The following is a 23,835-nucleotide window of genomic DNA, read 5'->3' as shown; positions in this document are numbered from 1 at the left end:
AGAAAGCATCTTCTCCCAAAGGGAGGGAAAGAAAAACACATTTCAGCTCAGCGCTTGTATCTCAGGTCAGCAGCCATGGCTAACCATGTTGTGGGCAAGATATACTTGCTCCCTGAGGGAGATGTTGCTTCTTGCATCACGCTTAAAACTCCATAAGCATTTGAAACTGTATTATTGCCTTGGAATAGGTACTTTGCAGAAGACTTAAATGGGTAAAAATCGTCAAACAATTTTCCAATCTTTCATATTAGGTGCACAATGGTAGGTGTGAAAGCCCATTTGCCCATGGTTAGAAACTTGGCTGGAAAAGCTAAGTGTGAGTTTGCTTATTCATATTCCCCCTTCTCCAGTTTGTTTTAATCCATAGAACTTCATCCACAGAAGTAGGTCTAAACCAGAACATTCATTCCTGCTTAACAGGGTTTTTTTTTTTTTGCATTATACAATATATGAAAAACAGCTGATCAAATCCAGCCAAATTGAGACATGCGTGTAAAAGTGATTTTGTAAGGCAGGAAGATTACAATAGCCTTTCATCCCTGAAGGATCCCTTCAAGGTTTGTGAGGTATATACACCTAGTGAAGCACTTCCACATCTGGGGAGACAGTTGCAACCAGCTGGATCAAGGCACACTACAAGAATGCATACTATAAGCCGAGAGAAGAAGAATTTTGTCAAAAACTACCAGAGCAAATTCCTGCCATTACAAAAACGCCCTGGCATCTTTCAATGGAAACAGATGGTATGCAGAAATTCTTTGCAGTTGTTTTTTTAAGTTCTCATTTGAAAAACCCTACATGCACATACAGATTAAACTGCACTAAATTCAGTATCTCCACCTTCAGAGGGATGAAAGGTCGGTTCAATCCTGCCCAGATTCAAACCTGCTGTTCCAAGAAGTCTAGGTGCTTTAGATGCCTAAACCATCCTGAATGGATAGTGTCTGTAACTGACTAGCTTTCAGCTTAAAAAAATAAGACTGCTGCTGACATCAATGCTTGTTGATTTGTTTTCTCATCAGAAGTTTAGGTTTAAAGTATTTGTACAAGGTTTGGCCATTATATAAAGGTGAGTTGAAGAAAAAAAATCTGTTTTGTCCAAAATCAAAACACATACGTCCTCCTTCTTTTCCTTTTTCTTCTTCCTGGGGTGAGAGTCAGACTCCTGGGAGGGGGCATTGAGCTCGCTGGAATATTCTCGTATTAAGACTTCAATGGCCCCTTTAATTATCTGATCTCTTCTCTTTGTTTCCTCATCCAGTGCTTCATCATCATCATTTGTCGTCTCTGGTCTGGAGTTCTAAGGAAAAAAGGTAAAGTAACAGGAATCAACAAATTGAGAGTAAGATTAGTTTTATTGCAGAAGTACACCCTTGATCATCACATTCATGCCCCCTACAGGCACTTGCTAAAAACAAAACCAAACGCGCACACGCAAACAAACAAAAAACCCACAAAAACCAAACAACCTACAAGTAGTATTTTAGTCGGATCTTTTCACGCTGGCAACACCATAGGGACCACATAGTTTTACATGTGGAATGGCTGCAGAGAGCAAGTGTAGGGTTGCATAATAGAAAAGAATAGATAAATGGTGATTAAGGTGGGTAGACAGGAAAAGAGAAAGCGCACACACGCTAACAGAAAGGCAATCACTATAGTCTAGCTCTCGGTCAAAAGTTTCTGCCTTGCATCCTCCAGAACTTCATCATTTCAACAGCAGTTCCTCAAAGCTTTCTACTTAGGTGCCATGCAATAGAAATGTCTGCCTGTAGCTCTCAAGCTGCAACTTATAATGGGGGAACTGTATTAAAGAAACACTGTTAGGGAAAACATTCCTTGCACAGCAAACATTTTCTTATTATTGATGATCGATTACTTTGTAGTTCCTCACCTTTTTGCCCCCTTTCCACCTTACAGGAAGTAAGTTTCACTAAATGTTATGTGAAAGGGTAGAACAATGGTCTGCATACTGAGCAAGGCAGCCCACCTCCTGATCCCTTGAATCTTTTAGAAAAATGGAATCTCACCTGAGAATCCAGCTGGGTATCCCGTCAAGCGATAGGTGGTGGGTGGAGTGAGGGGGAGGGAAGGGTCTGATGGAGCAGCAGCTAAGAATGAGGGGGAAGGGAGGATTCAGTTGGAGCTGAAGAGGCTGCCAGGCCAAGGAGGAGCAGGCTGAAAAGAGCTAGAAGGCAGTGACAGGGAGTGGAATTGAAGAGGTCCAGGGAGAAGAGGTGATCAGGGAGAGGAGCTAATTAGATAAAGGTTTGCTTGATGTGCCTCTATAAGAAATTGTGTTGTAGGGTACATGTTTGATTTCTTAATTAAAAAGATAAAATCAAAAAGTTGCAACCTCTGGATCTTAGGGGCACCAGCACACCAATGATGGTATGAAAGGAATCACAAGCAGTATGATTAAAATACACTTCAACATTCCTTGGCAATTCACAGCCTTTCTTTGTACCACCATCACCACAAATATTTGGAGCTGACCTCACTCTCCAGTTCAATGGAACTGGCACATAATGTTGTCTTCACCAAAGCCACAAACAGTACTCTCTGCTTTATTACAGTCAATCACCCAGTACTGATTGTAACCCACGGGAGCTCACAGAAAACAAAATTCATGACAGATGTACAAGAACTCCACTGATACTTTAAGCTTGTTCATAATACCAGCTGTGAAGCACAGTATTACCGGTGATGCCAACAGAAACAAGGAAGCATGTAACAGAAGTGGTAGTCAAACCAAACCCTTACCTAGGTTAACAGCTAGTACATTACTCCATTCAAAACCCATGAAGTTAGCACTCTGCTTTACTAAGCCATTGCATTTAATCCCATACACTGGGTACACAGTAAAGAATGTGTCAAGTACTTCAAGTGATCATTATGCCTCTAGTCCTGGTTAAATAAGATGAAATAAAGTACTTGTATTCCCACTGTATTTTACATACCTTTAAGAACAATTCCAAATTGCAATTTTAAAAATTTACCTGCTATAGTGTGATTAGTATTTTTAGTTTTCTGAACAAGAGTATCTTCTCACTTTCATTTTACAGAAAACAATTGTGTTAGATACTACCTTAAGGCATATACAGAACTTCAAAATAGTTAAAGAAGCCCAACAATTTGATTGCGACGTGAAATACACTAGTTTAGCAAAGAAATCAATAAAATTCATTTTAACACATATTGGTCATTTAATGTAAATGACACTCACAAGAATGCAACACATCAAATACCTGCAATTACTCTAGAACAGATCCTTAGCTGTAGAAAGAAATGATACAAACCCGGTTTTCCCATCTGCTAAGTGTCTGTAAGCTGCCCACTGTCTGACAACTGCAGCATCTACTGAATGATCTACTACTTCCCTTTTCATTAATTTGTTCTAGTTCATCAGTGGAAACTCCAATTCTCTTCAGACAGCTGATTTACAGACTCTGACAGAGTAACAATTACTTCTAAAATTTATATACCTTCAAGAGTTTCTAAAAAAAAAAAAATGAAGCAACTGATTCAGAAAGTATAGACCTATTACTACGCTTAAGAATGAATGACAAAATTAATTTAGAGATTCAGTTGTAGCTTATAGATAAGTTCGAATGCTGGTAAATTAAAAGCTTATACACTTCACTGCCTTTCAACGTATCTTCAGACTCATTAATGTGATTCTAGCAAAACCCTAAAATGAATTAAGGGCAGAGACAAGAATAGAAACTAAGAGAGACACTCAAACTCTGATCTAGCAAGTACATGACATTGCCCTCCTGCCAAAGTAACACAAGTCACACGTTATATACGTACCCCGTTAGAAGCCTTTTTCTTTGCTTTCCATTCATCTAGCTGAGCCTTTGTCTTTGCATCAACTTTGACTAGCAGTTTCTTCTCTCCAATCTGGAGGTCATGCAGCAGTCTCAGTGCTCGAAGTGTGGATTCTGGTTCTTTGTACTCACAAAATCCAAAGGCTGAAACAGATGATTGAAAAGAAAAGTGTTAAAGCTCTAGCTCTTCAGGTAATTTACTCTGCGTAAAAAAAATAAAATAGTTCTGAATCAATAAATTTGGAACATAGCCACTTTTCTAAAAAAACAGGAGTACACATCATAAAAAGTCAGAAAGATCATTCACTGCATTAGTTTTTTATATAACTAATGGCCCAGTGAATAAATTGAAAGCAATACATACATTGTAAATGCCCCATCCCTGGAAACATTCAAGGTCAGGTTGGATGGGGCTCTCAGCAATGTGACCTAGTTGAAGATGCCCTTGTTCACTGCAAGGGGACCTGGACCAGATGACCTTTCAGATGTTCCTTCCAATGCAAACTATTCTATGATTGTGATTGTAAAACTTTTGACGTTTATTAACTAAGGAATGCAGTCTATACAAAGGCATGTCTCAGATGGATTTCCAACTGTCTGAAGATCACGGACATGCATCAACAGCTCACTGTTAACCTAGAGGGCAGAGTGTTTCAAACTAGGTTCTTTGCAACAGTTACAGAAAGTTGTAAATAAGAAAAACATCTTATGAGAGCAAAATAAACAAAGCTGACGAAACTGAATTACAACTTAAAAAAGGGGAAAGAAACCTCAACCAACCTAGGAAAGGTATGAAAACATTAACAAAAAATATTAACCAGAATTGTTTCCTATATCCACTGGAGAAAGGTCACACAAAAAATAAATCAATTCAATTTGACAATAGCGAAGGAAAATAAGTTTTACATCAGGAAAACCTACTTAAGAGAGAAGAGTAATACATAGTAATAGAAAAAAATATTAACAGTGTTGCAAATATGCTCCTTTGCAGGCCAAGTCCAAACTGGTAAGCCTTTCCCCCAGGGATGGTCTATGAACTCTTGGTTCAGTCTCAGAACAGAAAGATGAGCAAAATGGGGCTCCCAAGACATTTTCTCACTTAACCTTCCTCATTTTTTTTCTCTCTGTCTTGATTCCAAGGACAGAAAATACTAGCCCTTTACTAGGAAGTATTTAGCAGTTAAGTATTTTATATATATTCTTAAATGTAAAAGTATTAACAGCAGCAATGTGTTAAGACATTTGAAAACCTGCCAGGTAATTAAAACCAAAATCTAACTAGTTTGAAAAATATGAACAATTACCTTGAAGTTTTCCAGATGCCCCTTGTACTCTCTTCCAACTCAAAACCAAGCCACATTTCTGCATTAAAGATAAATATTAATTATTATTATTGTTTATGTTCAAAACATTACAAAAAACTTAAACCACTTTTGAAAAATATGACACAAAAAGGGTAAGCACTACTAACAACAAAATGTGTCTATGTTCTCTGACACCCACAGCTTTAAAAAGCTGTATTCTTCACTTACTGACTTCAAACTCAGATGTAATGAATTGCTACTTCAGTAACTGGGATTAACTGCTTTTAGTTTCAATGCACTGCCTGTGGGTCATTACTTCATTCATCAGCCAGGGACGAAATCTGACAAGCACTCCACTGTACTTACTGCTAGAAGCTGCCGTATAAGCATGTCTGAAGCCTTCTCGGAAATGTTGCCTACAAAAACGGTGGTAGTGGGACCGCTGTTTTCATCATTTTCCTTGTTCTTTAAGCCAGGATGTTCTTTTCTGGCTCCCAAATGTTTTCCAACCATAGACACTGTGGTAGGAACTAACACCTAGACAGAAGAGGAGAGGGTGTAAAATAAAGCGTTGGGTTGTTTGGGTTTTTATATTTAAATCCAAAAGACAAAAAAAGAGTTGAGGATGCACATATATTTCAAAAATAAACTTTCAACCAAACCTTAGTTAGGCTTATGGAGTGAGACAAGAAGTGGTTCACCTTTTAACACTTCATAGAACACAAAAAGGATTACCTTTTTTTCTGTCTCTGCCAGAAAAGGTATAACTGAACATGGCTACCGGAAGATCTCAAGGTGAGCATACAGTAACATTAGGTATTATTTCTTCTACAAATAACTAATTTGCAACACTTGAGACACTGAAGTTGAAGTACCTTACCTAACAGTGTAAAAGGCAAGCTGCAAATGGAAAAGTAACTGACTCAAAAGGCTTCAATGGGCACATGATAGGTCTTACAGTTTTCACAAACTGAATAAACACGACTGCTTTATTTAATCAATACACAACCCAAAGCCTCTCTAGGTTAAGGAGCAAACATTTGTGAAATAAACCATGCAGAGATAGGTGCAATCATCTATTCCTTTCTGTTGCACCTCTCTCCTTCCACCTAAGATTTAATGGTACATAGTCACGGAGTCCCTCTTCTCAAAACAGCCTTCTAGAAGGGTCACTAATAAAAATTATTTTAATCAGAAAACTGAGTCATGTGTATGTTCTGGTATCTTTGTCTTAAATACACTGATTACTATGAACATATCGCCCTGTAAGAGATAATACAAGACATCAAAAAGTCAGTATTTTGGGGAGATTTCATTTATGCAAAATCATAAAAAAGGCAATTCATCTGGAAGCCAAGAAGTAACCTTCATATTTTAAGGAGCGCTTTTTTCCACCCTATAAATCATAAACCTTCCCTCCAAGTAGAAATCAGTAAGATGAAGAGACCTTTCTCTATATGCATTTCCATAGATGCTTATTACATGCAACTATTCCCTCCCCCGAAACACAGGGAAAGGCAAAGCTTGTTATCAGCACACAACTTTCTGGCCAACTCAGCAGTGCTGCATGATGGCCTTATAAACCTGGATAAGATGATGCCTCCAGAGCACTCTTGTTAGGCCAAACTCAAAAGCAAGAGACCTGAAATCTAACTGATCTAACTGTACTGCACAGGAAGACCATGCATGACTTGAAAACAAAGCCTAAATCACTGTATTTGACAGAAGTGTATCTTCTTGGAAGAACAGTAATTGCTTCACCTTTGCAGCTAGCTGCTCCAGACATTACTTTAAACTTTGTCTAGGCCAGAAATTCATATAGTATTTGCATCTAAAGTGAAGCATTTCCTTTCATAGTATGAATTCTGATGGAATAGAGCAAAACAAAAATACTGTTGACATGTACTAAGTTTTACTTCCCATTTTATTGTGATAGCATCTTATTCCCACAGTAATACTTACAGTTGGAGCAGGAGCCATAATGCCCATTGGTACAGGAATCATTGGGGTCCCTGAGAAATACAAGACGTTGATTAGTCTACCCTGTTAAGATTACTGATGAATACTAATGAACCGACTGCAAATCTGAATTCCAAACCAGACTGCAACTTCAGTCAAGTAAGAATTTCACAGTACTGATCACCAGTAATTCCTAAAGCATTCAAACATAGCCCGAGTACACTAACACACCACGTGCACCCTCGTCACTTTTTATCATATTACCATTTCAACTTTGTTCATCACAAACAAATCTATTTTCAAATCACATTCAAGCCACAGTACTGTTCTAGAACACAGCTGTGTGATGAACAAGGCAGCGAATTCCATAAACAGAGAGCAAAAGCAGCTGAAGTCCTACAGATGATAATCTCGTTCCTGACTTGTTCAATTCTCATAGTACAATTGATTGTACATACAGCTTAGGGATGAGGTCCTATAGAGCGCACCACCAGGCTTCGTGCTACTATTTATGGAATAGCTTAATAAAGGCAGCGTAGAAAACCTCAATCCATAAGCTCCCTACCTGCTACATACTTGAATTAGTAGTCTCTAAAACTTAATTTAAAACAATGCTTAGTCAGGTAAAACCATACAGTACCCTCTTTCTCACTATCACATTCATTGGCCAGTAAGTAATATCATGGGGGCCAATACTTGATTGTAATAAAGGCTGTTTATCTTTCCATGCCAGCTGCTATAGGAGGTTAAAGTTATTAAGCGAATAGTTTTCAAAACTACTTGCTTGACAGTAAAGACATGGAGACTCAACAATGAAGTCAATCTAATGTTGTTCAGAGAATACCCTCTAGGGATCTCAGACCTCTCTCTTTTCATTCTACAAAAAATTGTCTTTCACACAATCCTTCCCTTCTGCACCCCTCTTACTGCTATATTCATAAAATCCTAACCAAACCTCTGCAACCTACTGTTCCTAGACTTGTTGCCCGACTTTCTCCAGTGCTTAGTCCTGAAATAACACTCCTCCTCAGACATCTTATCTAGCTTTCTCCTTATCCGCTCTGGTTTTGCTTTGATTCCAAGATTTATTCTCTCCATTATTCAATCCTCTTCCTCCATATTAAAGTCATATTTCCTCCTATCCCTCCAAACTGCTCAGAGAATCAAAAAGTATATTGTTCTCCCATGCTCTCAGTTTTAATGCACCATGGCATTTCATAGACTGGAGGAACTACTCCAAGACAAAGACTCTGGTTGTGTTGCTCTGTAACTAATATAACCGCAATTATCATTATGTTGAACTTGGATTTTAAAGTTACAACTGAGTAAAGATACTTCTATATCACTGCCAGTTCTCTGAAACTATCAGCCCAATGCTCAGCAGAAGCCAAAAATAGTGACTGAAATTTTGGGCATCATCAGTAAACACAGTGATGATCAAGACCACAGGCATCATTTAGCTGCTATAAAAAAACCTGGTGCAACTATACCTTTGACTACTGCCTACAGACCTGGTCTGCAACCCAAGAAAAACATGCAGCCTTAGAGAAAAGCAACTACATGACTTCGTGTTGAAGCAGCTGCTTTACTAGGAAACACTCTACACAAGACTCTTCAGGCACAGAGGTCTGCAAGGCATGGAACATGACAGGCGTACAAAAACCACAAAATGCAATGCAGACTCCCACATCAGAGCTGGCACAGGAGGGGGACAGTAAGCAGCCAATGAGTTTAAAGACAGACATAAGAAAGTACCACTTTACACAGTGGTTAATGAACTTCTCCAACTTGGTGCAAGAGGCAACAATGGAGATTGATAGCAACAGCAGGTTCAAAAAATATCAAAACATTCATGAATGACAGGTCCAGAAAAAGATAAAAAGGAAAAGTGAAAGATCATACTGTAACATCCCTAACACTACAGCTGTATGAGGGAACAGGCTCAGAAGAGCAGACAGGGGTGCATGTCCACCCTAAATACCATCTTGTATTCCCAATGCCCAGACAATGCACCAGGCTATATGGACTGCTGATCTGACCCACTACAGCATTTCTTACACACAAATCATAATTTTTTACATCTTAACAGTATCCAACAATCTTCAGAGATGACAAGAGCCATCAGAATCACCTCCTTAACAAATCTTCCACATTCAGAGATGGAAATGCTACAACTTCTTATTTTTAACAGCCATATTTTTAAGCGAAGTAAAACACTTTTCCCAACTTCATTCTTACACAAGCAAAGTGCTCTAACTGAAAATTCAAAAAATTATAGGCTGAGTAAGATAACTAGAACACAAAATCTTGACCAAAGAGCTAGCTAAACATGTAATATTGTAAGCCATTAAAACTGTGATCTTAAGTATGGAAAAGCTTCAGTGTAGACTTTCATAAAGTCACTGGGGCATTTTGTGCATTTTCAACTCTATTGACACACTTGTGCTAAAAGAAATGAGAGACCCAAATCCTCTACATGTCAAAATATGTTATCTGCACAGGTAAGCAAATCCAGTTTCTAGCATGGAGAGAAAAATTTAATTCTCACCTCATACCAGGCTCTTCCACTCTACATACTGTTTGGATTACTAATACTGAAACAAGACTATTTATATAAATCAAACTTAACAAGAGAACAAAACGTGTGTCACAAATGTTAAGAACCACATGTTCAGAGCAAAAACTTCTATCAGACATTTCAAAATACCCTTCAGGAATTTATTTTTAAATATTTGGTACTTTTCACAGTGGTATATATAAACCGAAGCTAGTAAACATAAGAGGTATAGTTTTAAAATTTAACTGGAAAATTTTGATGCCAGAATGCTACTTAATCAAGAACTCCACCTTTAGCAGAAAACAAGAAACACCTCATGAATCTCAGGGAAAAAAGTTCACAAAAACTTATGCAAGTAAGGATTAGCTTGATGAATGGGTGTGCACAAGCCATTCCTGAGTTCAGCCACCTGGTTTTTGAATGCCTTTATTGTCTATAAAACACTTGTACACAACAAAACTTAAGACCCTACAGACAGGAGTTATTTTCTGCAGCCCTCATGATGAATTTTAAAGGAGTAATTCTCTGATGTATTCCTTTCTGTCACTCAGTCTGCAGTCTCCTGGCTCCAGTTGCTGTCATCTATACTGGCAATGTTCAGAAAGAAGGTGGTTCCAGATCAATGAATTAAAGTCTCAATGCAAAAAACAGAGGCTGATCTTACAGAAGAACGAAGAAAAAAAGGTGGGATTATTTTTGGGAAGATTAGAAGGAATGAGGAAAATAACAGTAAGTTTGCAAGATGTGTGGAGTAAAGTATGTAAGAAGCAGAACAGCAGTGGGACTTTTTTATAAAAAAAGTGGAGAAAAACGACGCAACAAGTTGGACCTCTGAAAGTTACACCTGTATATTCATGCCACAGATACTGTGTACCCAAGTGTTTCCAAAGGCTATTACAATGGCTTATTCGAAAATAATTGAAAATCAGTCTGCTGTTCAAAACTGTGGCTCTTAAAACACCTAACGTTAACAAAAATCACCACCTAGCTTCAGTCTTGAAAAAAGTCCAAGGAAGTCCAGAATTGTTTCTAATGGTTTGATTTCTGGCCAGAAGTAAGCAGCTTTTAGTAGACCAAAAGGAGCTTGTTCACATGGCATGATCTGTGGGTACCCTAGAAACTCAATTGCAATGTACATGAAGCAGTTAATAAAATACATTAAGAGCCAGTAACTTCTGGAAATAATACAATTCAGAATAATAAAAGGAAATTTATTTCTACAACACTTCCATATACTAACATAACTTACCAGGAGGTACAGGTGGAGGAAAGCCAGGAAATTGTGGAGGTGGGATCCCAGGGGGAAGTGTTGGGATTCCCATAGGAGGGCGATTCAAATGAGGTGGAAAAGACATTCTTCCAGTCACAATCTGCCAAAAAGAGAGGAAAGGAAACTTGTACCTCGGTTCTCAAACATGAATTACAAAAGCAATGCAAGCGTTAAGTGTCCATAATGATTTTAAAACTTTATATGGCTGTTCAGCTACAAAGTAAAACTTCTTTCTAACAATCTTTTCCCAGCTATTCATTATGTTACAAATGTAGTGAAGTCTTTTTTTCACAATGAAAAGCAGCACTTCCAGGAAAGCGTCTCAGAATGAAGTGAAAACCAAAACTGTATCTGCCTTCTCATACCAATGGTTTGTGAATTAAACACCATTTAACCATTTGTACAGTTTCTTTGAAATAAAGCTAACTCTACAATACCTGAACAGACGTAATCTTGTAATACATTTCACTACTGCAAGTAGTTCTCCTGTACAAGAAGTGACTGCACACAATACGACTGTGGAACAAGAAGAGAGGAAGAACTGGGACACTCCGATGCTCAGCACCAACAGGAATTGTATTTTAAGACTACATTGGGGAGATCCCCAAATTCCATCACAGAAACAGTTAAAAGCTTCGAAAAGGCTTTTCTGATCTATTTTTAACCTCCTGGTTCACACATCTTCTACAGCTCAAGTTAGACAATAGCCCATGAGCTGAGAGTCAATACACTACCATGGCGAGTAAAGATTATTTTAACATCATTCGCTATTCAGATGGTTATTATTACGTGCACATGACTGACCCTGTAACAGACACGACTCAATAATAAAAAATTCAAGATTACTCTTAACACAACTAACAAGGCATGTATTCTTGCTGCCAATATTATCTCTGCAACCTTACATGGTCAAATTGTCAAAAAAGGTTGGTCCTCAGTTCTAAAAATACCAAAACAGTTCACAAATATTACTGCTGAGGAACTTCAAACACACTGGATTGTGTGGATACAAATGACAAAGACACCACATCACAAGTGACAAGAGTCCAGTTAGTTGTCTGCACAAACATTTGCATTTCTCAACGGACTGTACAGACTGTTCTACAGCCAACAGTACCCTATCTTCACTGCAACTGTTTTTTCAAGCAGGCAACCACAAGTCAAAACCAAAACAGGAGGCCTTGACAAAAAGTTTTACGGTAAGCAAAATTCTGATACATACAACAGACCTGTAGATTATAAGATGGTTTCTCCAGCTTCCTGACACTGAACACACAAGAAACAAGAAACAAGATCTGCTGGAGACAGATGTGCCTTCCACACACGTAACAAGAGCAAGCAGTCAATGACAGTCTTAAATACTAGACGAGCCAGTACCAATACTCTACCATAACAGTAGATATATTTGAAAGAGCTTAAAAATTATAATAAGAGAATCATATATAAAAACTTTATTCCCACAGACGGAAGAAACAACTATGAGAGATAAATGTACATAGTGGACTGGAGAGGATGAAAGGGAAACCCAAATGTATTTGATAATATCTTTGAACATCAGAACTTATTTATTCTGGTATAAGAACACATATAAGACCCTATAGCATAATTCACTCAAAGACATGTTTACAACTACATCGATTACAAGAGGTTTGTGATGATGGCATTCATTAATTGGCCCCAAAGGACATTCATCAACAGCTCACCAGGAGAAAAGATAAACACTCCTGTGACACAAGGTCTAAGATTGTAGAAGAAACAAGAAAGCAAACACAAGCCTTCCTCCAACAGTTCAATAAAGATTATTTCATCCAATATAATAAACATGAAACCTCTTTCCCTCCCCAACTTAGAATCCATGTGCCTAGGAACACACTTCTTTCTGTCATTCTTGACTTTTTCAAACTGGATGGGCAAAGAGCAGCAAAGGTGTACTGCCAAAACATTTTATTTGGAAGAGCATTGTTTATGGTCTCTTCAGACTATGTGTACATCAGCCAATGTTCCTCTAGAATCTGAAACTTGCATAGTATGGAAGGGAAGAAAACTCCCCTTGTCCGCATGGTATCACTATTTGCAACTTTTTCACCAAAAAAACCCTCCAGCCAGCAGTCCCAGGAAAGGCAGAAAAATCAAGATCCTTAAGGCTCTCAGTCCTTATATTACAAGCTGACAGACAACTGGACAAAATTCTAAGCTGTTTCGGGGCACAATGGTACAGCAATAAGCTACTGGGTCTGAGATGGTTCTAAATATGCTATAATAGTGTCACACCACCTGAGGTCCACAAGACATTAAGGAGTAGTCTGTTAAACAAGAAAGAACAATTGGGGAAGTAATTTTCCAGGCTGCCTGTAGGTACAGTCCTTTCTCTCACTCTAACAAGCACTTCATCAGACACACCATTTTGGAGAAGCTAAAAAAAAAAAAAAAAAAAACCACCCCAAAACACACAAACAAAAAAAACACACACAAAAAACCCCCTAGGGACTAAGGTGAAACTGTTCTTTATGCACACAGTCAAATATAGGGTTTTGTTTGGGGTTTGGGTTTTTTTAATCTATTTAAAAAGTAAAGATTTAGTAGTCAACAAGGTAATTGTTGCTGCATAAAAGGAACAAGGCAGTTCGTAAGAACAGATCCAACTCTGTCTTTCCATCTTCTAGTCAGATGATGTGAAACACACCATTATCTGTAGGGCTTCACCAACCCATTTTACTTGAAGTTCTTATTTTTTTCCACATTTGTACATTATTTTCAAAGCACCTAGAATTATTTCTTGCACAAACCAATGGTAGCACCTCTGCTGTCTGTGACACTGAAGATCAACAGTAGAATTAAAAAAAGCCTTGGTCTCTCTCGCTACTATATGCAACTAGCAATGTGAAACTGGCAAGAGAACAGTTTCTGTTTGTTATGAAAACTGTGAGGATCAACAGATACCAACACTGAAACTGCTCACTGGAGAAGTAAGAGATTTGGACAAGGGAGGAAGATGCATCCAGCTCCTTGCAGCAGCCAAGATGCTACAATGAAGGGAACTGCATAGCACATTTTTCCTGTCAGCAGCTAGAGAACACAAGAAACATACATACTCTTCCAACAGTCAGAGGGGCCTCTGACATCAAATTTATAAGCAACTACAAACCAAGGGTTACGTATTGAAAGCTGCTAAGCTGGGTCTAGGTGGAATATATTTGTAGAAATCCCAAGACCAGTATCTTGAACTTCTCTGCAGACTGCCCTACTACTCTGCCAATACAGGTCAGTGATCAGTGTCTGATACATTTACTGTGGTCTTAGTATCATATATGGTGATCTTCAAATTTCCCTGATATATTCAAAAGTTTCAGTAAGGAACTAAACAGTCCTGAGATATTTTTAAAACCTCAGTTGACTTATGAAAGTATTACCTCAAGTGAAATTGGATGTAAGCAGCATTCTTGATAGCTGCATTTTAACTAGCAGCTCTTTAAACAAGAAATTAATTTGTATGAGTGTTACAGCGGTCATGAAGATACAGGGGTAAGAAAAGCAGTGAGCACCTGGCCTGACATCATTCAAAATACTGAAATAATGACATCTTCAGCCCCCAAAATGATGCATTTGTGTCAAAGCATAGTCAATTTAGGCTACGTCCATGCCAGCAAGCAGGGCAGTACAACAGAGGCAGGTCTGTTAAAACAGATGGAGCTGAGACCCCGATGTCCACACTACACATTTTGGGGAGGTCCACCCCACTGAAACGAACGCCCATTTGCAGGTAAGAGTGCATTTTTCAATATATTTTCATGCAAAAGGAATCCAGTTCATCCACTGCAATAGTGCAAACCAATGTGAAAGAAAAGTTTCCCAAGTAAGGATGACCGGGAGACTTCCTTCAAAAGCACACTCCTGATCCAAGTTAGCACAGCAATGTAGGTGCACACTTCATTAGCCTTAAGCATTTTTTTAAGTGCAGATTAATTATGTCATAGGTGGCAACATCTAAGTTTACCCTAAGCAGATCCAGCTCAAATCCAGCCTGAGCTATTAACTAAAGCAAGTGCTACAAAACCCACAGCTATAATATTCCAGGTTCAACTTTGGCCTAGAAGGAGTTCAGTTGCTTTCACACACTGCTTCTCTGAGTTAATAAGTCCTGGCGGAACCAAGCACCAGAGAGAACCAGCTACACCAACCTTCTGAAACTTGGCCTGAGTACAGGAATATGTCTCTAAGGTCTGGTGAAATCCACTGAGACTTGTTAATTCAGATTTAGTGATATCCCTGCTGGGACAGGGCTCTGTCCAGCAGCAACATGCTAGAGCTGACATACAACTAAACAAGTGCACAGGGCTGGCCTAAAGGCATGCTGGGCCTAAGTGTCTGAGATCACACAGAAGTCAGAATTACTATGAAACAAGGGTCACCGTCATTCAGACATTACTGCCCCACACTCCTTTATCATCTCCGACTCCCAGAAGTCCCAACAACAGGAGACTGACTGGTCTGGCTGGACTGTTAATGTAATTTTTTTTTTAACCACTTAAATCATAGTATTCTTTAAGCCCTTCTTTTATTGACTCAATTTTTTTTAATAAAGGGGTGAAGAGATAGGTCATAAACAGAATGTAAGTTTAATAAAAATCACTGGTAACTAGTGTATTTTAAACTGGCAATTATATTACCTACTCAGGGCACTATCATAATTCTAGCAGTGCCACAGGATTAATCTCCTTAATACCTCTGTGTTTACACATTGTAACTTTTATTTAAAAACCTACAAAACATTTTAACCATTTTCAAAACAGCGAAGTCCCCCAGGAAACAAACAGTTACAATACTTACTGTTGAACTATTTATACTAAACAAAGTTAATTTTAATTGTAAAAATCCTTAAGTCTTAATGCATAAGCAAACTTATACCAGTTTTAAATATGCATACATGTAGTGTCGTAACAGCAGTGACAGTATGGCTGATCTAGCTTGATTTCATTTTGTCTGATTTTAACTTCTCTTCAACATTTTCCCAATACAATCCTTCTGGACCACAAAAAAATCTGTACACTTAGTCTGGAGTAAGTTGCGCAAAATAGCTGTACAAGCTAGTCTCTCAAATAAAGGAGCAGTAAACACAAAACTTATTTGGAATAAATGAACTACAATCCAGCTTTGATTAAAATCTTAACATTTAGATTATTACAAGAGTATGTGACAAAATCCACGCCTATGGTAAGTGTGTAATACTATGTTACTTAGTAACATTCTGGTTAAAGAGACATTATGCCAAGACACTTGATTGTATGTCCATGTTGTTATGTTTGATGAAATGTCCCTATAGAAAAGCTTTCACACAAAAATGTTTTTAAAGAATTAGAGTGACTCCTATTAAGAATTGTACAATGTTTTGGCATTTGATTCTAATGTCAATACCTAGGCAGCAACAAAGCGCTAATAATATTTTCATCTAATTTATGACAAAGTATTTTATACATATTATGTCATATGATGTGTGCAGCTAAGCAACAGAAGCATTTTCAGAAGCAACTGGTGAAAACATATGCATTCAACCAACCTACTAAAGTCAGTACTATCTATGTGGCTTTTACATAAGGCTCTACATGATGTATGATTTTTAAGCTGTTCAGTTATAAAAATAAATAACCTCCTCATTTGTCACCCATTGGAGATCTGTTTATATTATTTTTTTTGTTGGAAGCAATAATAAGTCCCCAAAAGAAAAGTATTTTATTTCAAGCCAACTGATACCCTCAGTGAAAATGTTCACTTTCTCAGAGAGCCCCATGGTTTTTTCAACACTATATGCAAGCAAACCAAGGCATCAATATCAAATACAACCAACATGCAGAGAGATAAAACAGATTACAGATTTTTTAACTGTATTTATTTCTGAACAAACAAAACTAGCATTTGCTCTAGCCTGCTTTTCAGAGGTGATCTATAAAGTGTTCACTGACTGCCTGGGAGTAGTTGCATCCCAAATTATTATTACAAAACAACTCCACAAGCAACACCCTTAATCAAAGTAAAGCCTCAATCTGAAAGCCTTTTAACTAGGGCTACATTAGGCATGTCACCAGAACGTTAAAGTATTTGATTTAGCTCCTAATTCTGTGCTTCTGCACCTATATAAAACACTAGTCAGTCAAATAAGTGACTCTCCACTCTAACTTTGCTATTCACCTTTTCCAGCATTAAAGCATTTATGGGCACTTGAAAAACAGAAGCAGAGAAAGGCGAGGCACTATGTACAATACCACTCTTTTACAGGGAAAGTAAGAAACTGACCTGTTCTTCCTTCAAATTTGTTCTGGACCATCTTTCATAAATGCTGATGCAACACCTGAAGTAATGCTTTCCTGCCCCACAAAAAATTACTAAAACTCCACATGCATGCGTTTTCATCTGAATAGACTGACAACTATACAACTTTAAGATGTTACATCCTGTAAGCCCATGTAAGACCTACTACACACACACACACACACGAAAGTTAGATGTGTTTGGGATGTACCCCTTATTTAAACAAAAACCCCTTTTTTCCTTCAGGCTAACAAGAGTCTTTTTCTATAATGGAAAAAGACATCATACGAAAAACGTGCCAATATACACATCACAGCTCTACTGATTAATGAATCAGTCCGATTCTTTTATGCACAAGCTGTTAACACGTGTTTCAAGATGACTACTCCCGTCCACGTTACGGACATCAACTTCCCTGCCGCGATAGCGCCGGAAAACGTTTCCTCTCATGACCCGACTCCCCGGTATCGCAAGCTAAAACCCTACCCACAGTCGGAGCTAAAACCCTACCCACAGTCGGAGGCGGCCCGGTCCAGGCCGGGAAGCAACTTCGGGCGCTGGCAAAGCTCCGCCGCGGGCTCGTCCGCTCCCCGCCGGGGGCGCAGGGCCTCGCCCCAACCGCACGATGGGCTCCCCTGGCCCTCGGCCGGGCCGGCTCCGCGCCGCACCCACGGCAGGCAGAAACGACTCCCACGCCACCTGGGCGGGAGAGGAAGCGAAAGGCTCCCGCCGCCGCCGCCGCCACTCTCCCGCTAGCACCTCCCCGAGGCCGCTCTCCCGTTCCGCCCCGCCGCTAGGCCCACGCCGCTTCCCGTCCGAGGCGTCGGCCGCGGCCTGCCACGGGCCAGGGTGCGGGGGCGCGGCAGAAAGGCCTCGGCCCAGCCCCAGCCGCGCCTCCTCTCAGCAAACACCGCCGCGCTGCCTCCCCCTCTCATCCCGCCGCAGCCCCTCGCTTCTCACCCCTTCGCTGCGGAGCAGGAGCCGCGTCCGGAGCGCCGCCGCGGCCCCTCCGAGCCGCGCGGGCCGGGGATGGCGTGGGAGGACGCCGCTCGGCCGCCTGAGGCCCGGCTGGGAGGCCCCGGGGCGCCACTAGGCCGCGAACACACCGCGCCGAGCCGCCGCCACCGCGCTGCGCGGGGTCATGTGAGCCGCCCCTTCCGTCAGCAGCCCGACGTGCACCGCGCCGCACGACGATAGAGGTGGCAGTGCCAGAGCGCCCTCCCGCTCCGCGCGCAGACAATAACCCGCCCAACCATAGAGCGGCGGCGGCTAGAAGGGCAGAGAGCGAGAGGAGAGGCGGCCGTGCTGCCGCCACCTGTGCTGGGGGCGGGCGGCCGGGCGGCGCCTCCACGCAGCCCGGGGCTTCGCCATCTTGAGGTTAAAACCGTTGCTCGGGGCTCCTGGCGGCAACGGCGCGGGCGGCTGAGGGCCCTAGACAGCCTCCCGGTGTGGGCTAGCACCGGCCCCTCTCCTGGCCGCTGCCGAGTGCCCCTCAGCACTTCCCGCGGGGGCTATTAGTAAGGGGTAAACACCTGTTTTAGCTTAGTTTATCAAATTTTAAGGGCCTGAAAAGCAGTGTTACTGTCAGTAGATGTAAAGATAGAGAGGCATAGAATGGCTTGTGTTGGAAGGAACCCTTAAAGGTCACCTGATCCAACCCCCCTACTGCAGCAGCGACATCTTCAACTACATCAGGTTTCGCAGAGCTGCGTACAACCTGATCTTTAATCTTTCCAGGGATGGGGCATCTGCCACCTCTCTGGGCAACTTGTTCCAGTGTTTCACAGCCCTCATTGTAAAAAGATTCCTTTCTCATACCTAGTCTGAATCGACCCTCCTTTAGTTCAAAACCATTACCCCCGTCCTATTGCAACAGGTCCTGCTAAAAAAGTTTGACCCCATCTTAGAGCCCCCCTTTATGTACTGGAAGGCAGCAATAAGGTCTCCCTGGAGCCTTCTCCAGCTTGAACAACCCCAACTCAGCCTTTCATCATAGGGTCCTCCGATCATTTTTGTGGCCCTCCTCTGGACCCACTCCAACAAGTCCATGTCTTTCCTGTGCTGAGGACCCTAGAACTCACCTGAGATGAGGAGAGAACCTGAGGATGCAGGTGGGGTCTCACCAGCACAGGGTAGAGGGGCACAACCACCTCCCTCAACCTGCTGGTCATGCTTCTTTTGATGCAGCCCAGGATATGGTTGGCTTTCTTGGAAGGCTGTATCTTTGCTGAAAAGACTAAGGACTTACAGACTCTTCTGGTTTAACCCCAGCCAGCAACTAAGCACTGCACACAAGCTCATTCACGCCCCCCACGTTGGGATGGAGGAGACAATTGGAAGAGTAAAAGTGAGAAAGCTTGTGGGTTGAGATAAAGACAGTTTGTTAGGTAAAGCAAAAGCCACACACACAAGCAAAGCAAACCAAGGAATTCCTTCACCACTTATCATCAGCAGGCAGGTGTTCAGCCATCTCCAGGAAAGCTGGGCTCCATCACATGTAATAGATACTTGGGAAGACAAATGCCATAACCCTGAACATCTCCCCCTTCCTTCTTCCCCCAGCTTTATGTGCTGAGCGAGACATTCTATGGTATGGAATATCCCTTTGGCTCGTTCGGGTCAGCTGTCCTGGCTGTGGCCCCTACCAATTTCTTGTGCCTCTCCAGCCTTCTGGCTGGCAGGGCCTGAGAAACTGAAAGGTCCTCGACTCAGTATAAACATTACTTAGCAACAGCTAAAAACATGGTACATTATCAATATTATTTTCACACCAAATCTAAAACACAGTACTGCACCAGCTAAGAAGAAAGTTAACTCTATCCCAGCCAAAACCAAAACACAGAGCAAAAAGAACAAACACCAGTATCTTAGGCAGCCATATGCTCAGCTCAAAGATATCACTGTGCTATAAAGCACTTGGGCCTAGCTGTCGTCTAAAACTGGTAGTTTCCTTGGCCTACTTCCAGCATTTAGACTACATTAAAAGATAATTTTAAATGTACAATTTCCCCCAACATTACACGCAAGACAGTAATTGCTGTAGTTACCACAATGATGGCAAACAATTGCAAACAGAAAGAAGTGACCGTGAGTGGAAGGAAGGAGGTCTTAAAGATCGTTATGAGGTAGACCACAACGCAGGCATATGTGCTAAAAGCTGTTTAAAACATTTTGGATCAGATGGGGGGGAGGGGAATCTAACTAACTCTATATTTTCCACTGTTTATATACACCATTTAAGGAGAAGTGCTCAAAAGCCAAGAGTCTAATGGCAAACAATCCCCTGCACCTGTAATGGCAAGGGAAACATTCAAAGCAGGCACTATTGACTTCTTCAGTACAAAGCAGGTTAAATCTATCTGACTGATGTCACACATGCTACGGAACAGTCAACAACTGAGCTGGAACTAAGGTGCTGTTCATCACTTTGCTTTACAAGATGATGTGCAAGGGTAAATATTATAGCAGTAGCAGATTTAGGAAATACTTCCAGATTGAATGCAATTCCTTCCCCCACCACAAACAGCATTTTTACTTTCTATGAATTAGAATTAATTAACTCGTTTCATGCAGCCTGCATATCTCCCTTCAACTAATGCAAATTTAGTAACTGCAGTACTGATTACTGTTAATATTTCAAATAATTTATAAACATACCTAGGTAAACAAAAATGGTACTCATTTTGCAGCTTGCAGAAAAAACAAGGAAAAGACAAAGGGCACAAAAAGAATCTTCCGAGTTTCCTGTTTCTATGCTGTTGTCTCAAATTGAAACTGTTACCTGCTTGAAAAATAAATGTTAAATACAAACTCACTTGCACTTCTGTAACAAGCTTTTATTTACAGGAAACATGTGCAAAGGCTTTCTTAATTCAGACGTTCATGTATTTTGTTTAGCTAAAGAAATAGATGCTTTTGCATTTACTCTCCTGGTACAAATAATGAAATCTAGCCTCCAGTATTCTTAATCAAGGAAGAATAGCTTCAGAAATATCCAGAAAAAATAGCTACTTCCACGTCTTTACTCCTTCTGCTACTGAATTTTAGAATTACCTACCCTAAACCTATCCATGTTATCATTTCACCCTTCAGTTGTGAAGCTGAGATCCTTTTCCAGATACTGATCACAGTTCATTCAGTTCTTCACTGCGGACTCCAGAGTTTCATGCTCAAGCCAATCAAAAAGAGTGCAGTACAAGGCTTTTAATACCAAGGCCAAAATTAAGAGGTGCTTTTTACATCTGCAGATTGTTTTGCATTTCAAGCGTGAGAAATCATTCCAAACATGCTAGGCAGCAACTCAGGGTACAGGGGTCAGATTGTTTCTAGACTATGCAACATTTTAAGTGTTTCATGGGTGGAACAGAATTCTACTGGACAACTCCAGAATCACTGGGTAAGAAGGATCCACTGCAGCAGTGAAGGAGTACAATATAAAACTGTGACTAATCACTGGATCCTGGATCCTTACTGCCCATTTTCTCTATCCAGTGTCGGTTTCTCTTTAGCTTATGCTATGTTACTCCCATGGAAATCAGTAAAACTTGTTTTCAAGGAGCAGCTGCACTTGATTTTTGACATCTAACAAAACCAAAGTTACAGTTATAGGCAGGGCATTTAAAAGAGAAATTAAATCTACACTTCCTATTCCAGAAGGAATATTGCTGCACTTTTTCCAAGAGAGAGAAGTAGGAAGCAGTGGGCGGTGAAATTTTAGGCTTTATGCAGAAAGTAATAACTAGCACAACTTTGTACTTTTTGTAGTATTTTAAATAAAAGTAGCCTTCAAGTCTACTTTTTTCAACACTATAAAATGATTAATTACATTTTGTCTTTTCTTCCTCATACCCTTTACTCCCTCCCTCTATCACATTACCAGTCTAAATACTGCCACTTAGAGGAGGATCCCTTAGATGCCAAACTCATTGATTTGATTCCTTGGCTCCCCATGATTAGCACTGTGAGATTTAAAAGTTTCTACCTCATATGTATTACATATATACACTATCCACAATTTCTTCACTCTCAAAAAACTTGATTCAGCAAAAGTTTATTCCTATAGATATCATTCCATTTAAGTTAATCTTTTTGATTAATCTTTTCTGCAAAATACTGAGTGAAAATACATTATCGTAACAGTATGAAAGAGAACACGGAAGAGTTACTGTGCCAGCCTTCAGTTACTCATCACCAATGAATTGTGTAGAAGAGAAATAGATAAACCATGTACATGCCTAGTTACACAAGTATATATAGTAGAATCTAGTAGAATAGAAGTACTTCAGCAATACACTTGAATTCTGACAGGGCCTTGGCCACTGCTATTGTTAGGAACTTCACTGGTGCCTCAATTTTCATGGTAACTAGACCTGCTGAATCAGTTTTGTGAAATGATGATACTTCACCTTACAAAAAGTAAACTTGCAATCACTGCTGTCTACATGCATATCCAGTTACGTAATTTGGCTCCCTTTTGAAATTTTTTGTGTACAAACAGACCAAAGAACAGGGCACCTTATAGCTGCCTGTCTATGGTAATCAACATGTAGAAGTCCACTGAAGTGAAACAGTGCATCTCCTTCCTTCAGTGAGGTAACCGTTAGCATTCGATCAAGCATCCAGCCAAACCCTCTGGTTACTTTAGATGAGAAATTGCTTGTGCACTGGTGTGGTGGGTTGACCTTGTCCGGATGCCAGGTGCCCACCAAGCCACTCTATCACTCCCCTCCTCAGCAGAAGAGAGGAAGCAGTGGGGAATAAGATGGAAAAAATCCTTGTGGGTCAAGATAAAGGCAGTTTAACAAAGCAATAGCAAAGGTCATGTGTGTGGAAGCAAAGGAAAACAAAAAATGTTATTCCCCACTTCCCATCAGCAGGTGATGTTCACCCACTTCCCAGGAAGCAGGGCTTTAGTGTGTGTAGCGGGTGCACCAGAAGACAAATGTCATAAATAACAAATGCCCCCCGCCCCTTCCTCCTCCTTTCTCTTGGCTTTTATATCTGAGCAGACAACATATGGTATGGAATATCCCTTGGGTCAGTTTGGGTCAGCTGTCCTGGCTCTGTCCCCTCCCAAGACCCTGCCCACCCCCAGCCTGCTGGTGATGGGGGGATGTTGGAGAGCCAGCCTTGGTGCTGTGCGAGCGCTGCTCAGCAGCAGCCAAACACCGGTGTGTTAGCAGCACCCTTCTGGCTGCCAGTACAAGCACAGCACTGGGAGGGCTGCTGTGGGGCTCAGCCAGAGCCAGTACAACTAGCTACGCTACAACAAAAATATTTTTGGATATTACCTAAATTACATACTTTCATATATATGTACAGTCAACGAAAAGTGACATCTTCTCTTGTCACACCCTGCCCTTTCCAGCCAGTGCCATGAGTCAAAAGCTCACCGGAGCCATTGCCGGTCGAGGTTACATCCTCACCGCGGGGCTTCTCAGACTACCTCTGTCTGTGCCCACCGCCCCTTCCCGCCATTTTTTGGCAGGCATGTGCCTCTACTTCAGACCTGCAATCTCTTTCAGCTAAACAAATGGCGGCAGCTCACCCATTTGCTGCAGCTGCTGCCATGAAAAAGAAAAAGGGCAATAACTACAGCACCGGGTGGCACTC

The 23,835-nt window shown here is 40.7% G+C and overlaps 1 protein-coding gene across 2 annotated transcripts in view; it reads right to left on the bottom strand.

The window, feature by feature from the left end:
- Window positions 1-18,372, bottom strand: part of RBM25 (RNA binding motif protein 25) — a 34,361-nt gene extending 15,989 nt beyond the window's left edge. For both annotated transcript variants that reach the window (XM_056347796.1, XM_056347797.1), the window contains exons 1-7: window positions 18,184-18,372; window positions 10,900-11,020; window positions 7,097-7,146; window positions 5,501-5,671; window positions 5,135-5,192; window positions 3,814-3,974; window positions 1,118-1,300 (exon numbers count right to left, since the gene is read on the bottom strand). In XM_056347796.1, coding sequence (XP_056203771.1) covers window positions 1,118-1,300; window positions 3,814-3,974; window positions 5,135-5,192; window positions 5,501-5,671; window positions 7,097-7,146; window positions 10,900-11,005 — 729 coding nt within the window. In that variant the 5' untranslated portion in view covers window positions 11,006-11,020; window positions 18,184-18,372. The remainder of the gene's footprint in view (window positions 1-1,117; window positions 1,301-3,813; window positions 3,975-5,134; window positions 5,193-5,500; window positions 5,672-7,096; window positions 7,147-10,899; window positions 11,021-18,183) is intronic.
- Between the last annotated feature and the right edge of the window lie 5,463 nt (window positions 18,373-23,835).

The sequence above is a fragment of the Falco biarmicus genome, chromosome 7 (genome assembly GCF_023638135.1).
Source record: "Falco biarmicus isolate bFalBia1 chromosome 7, bFalBia1.pri, whole genome shotgun sequence".
NCBI classification, from domain to species: Eukaryota; Metazoa; Chordata; class Aves; order Falconiformes; family Falconidae; genus Falco; species Falco biarmicus.
This window is presented reverse-complemented; position numbering and strand designations above follow the sequence as displayed.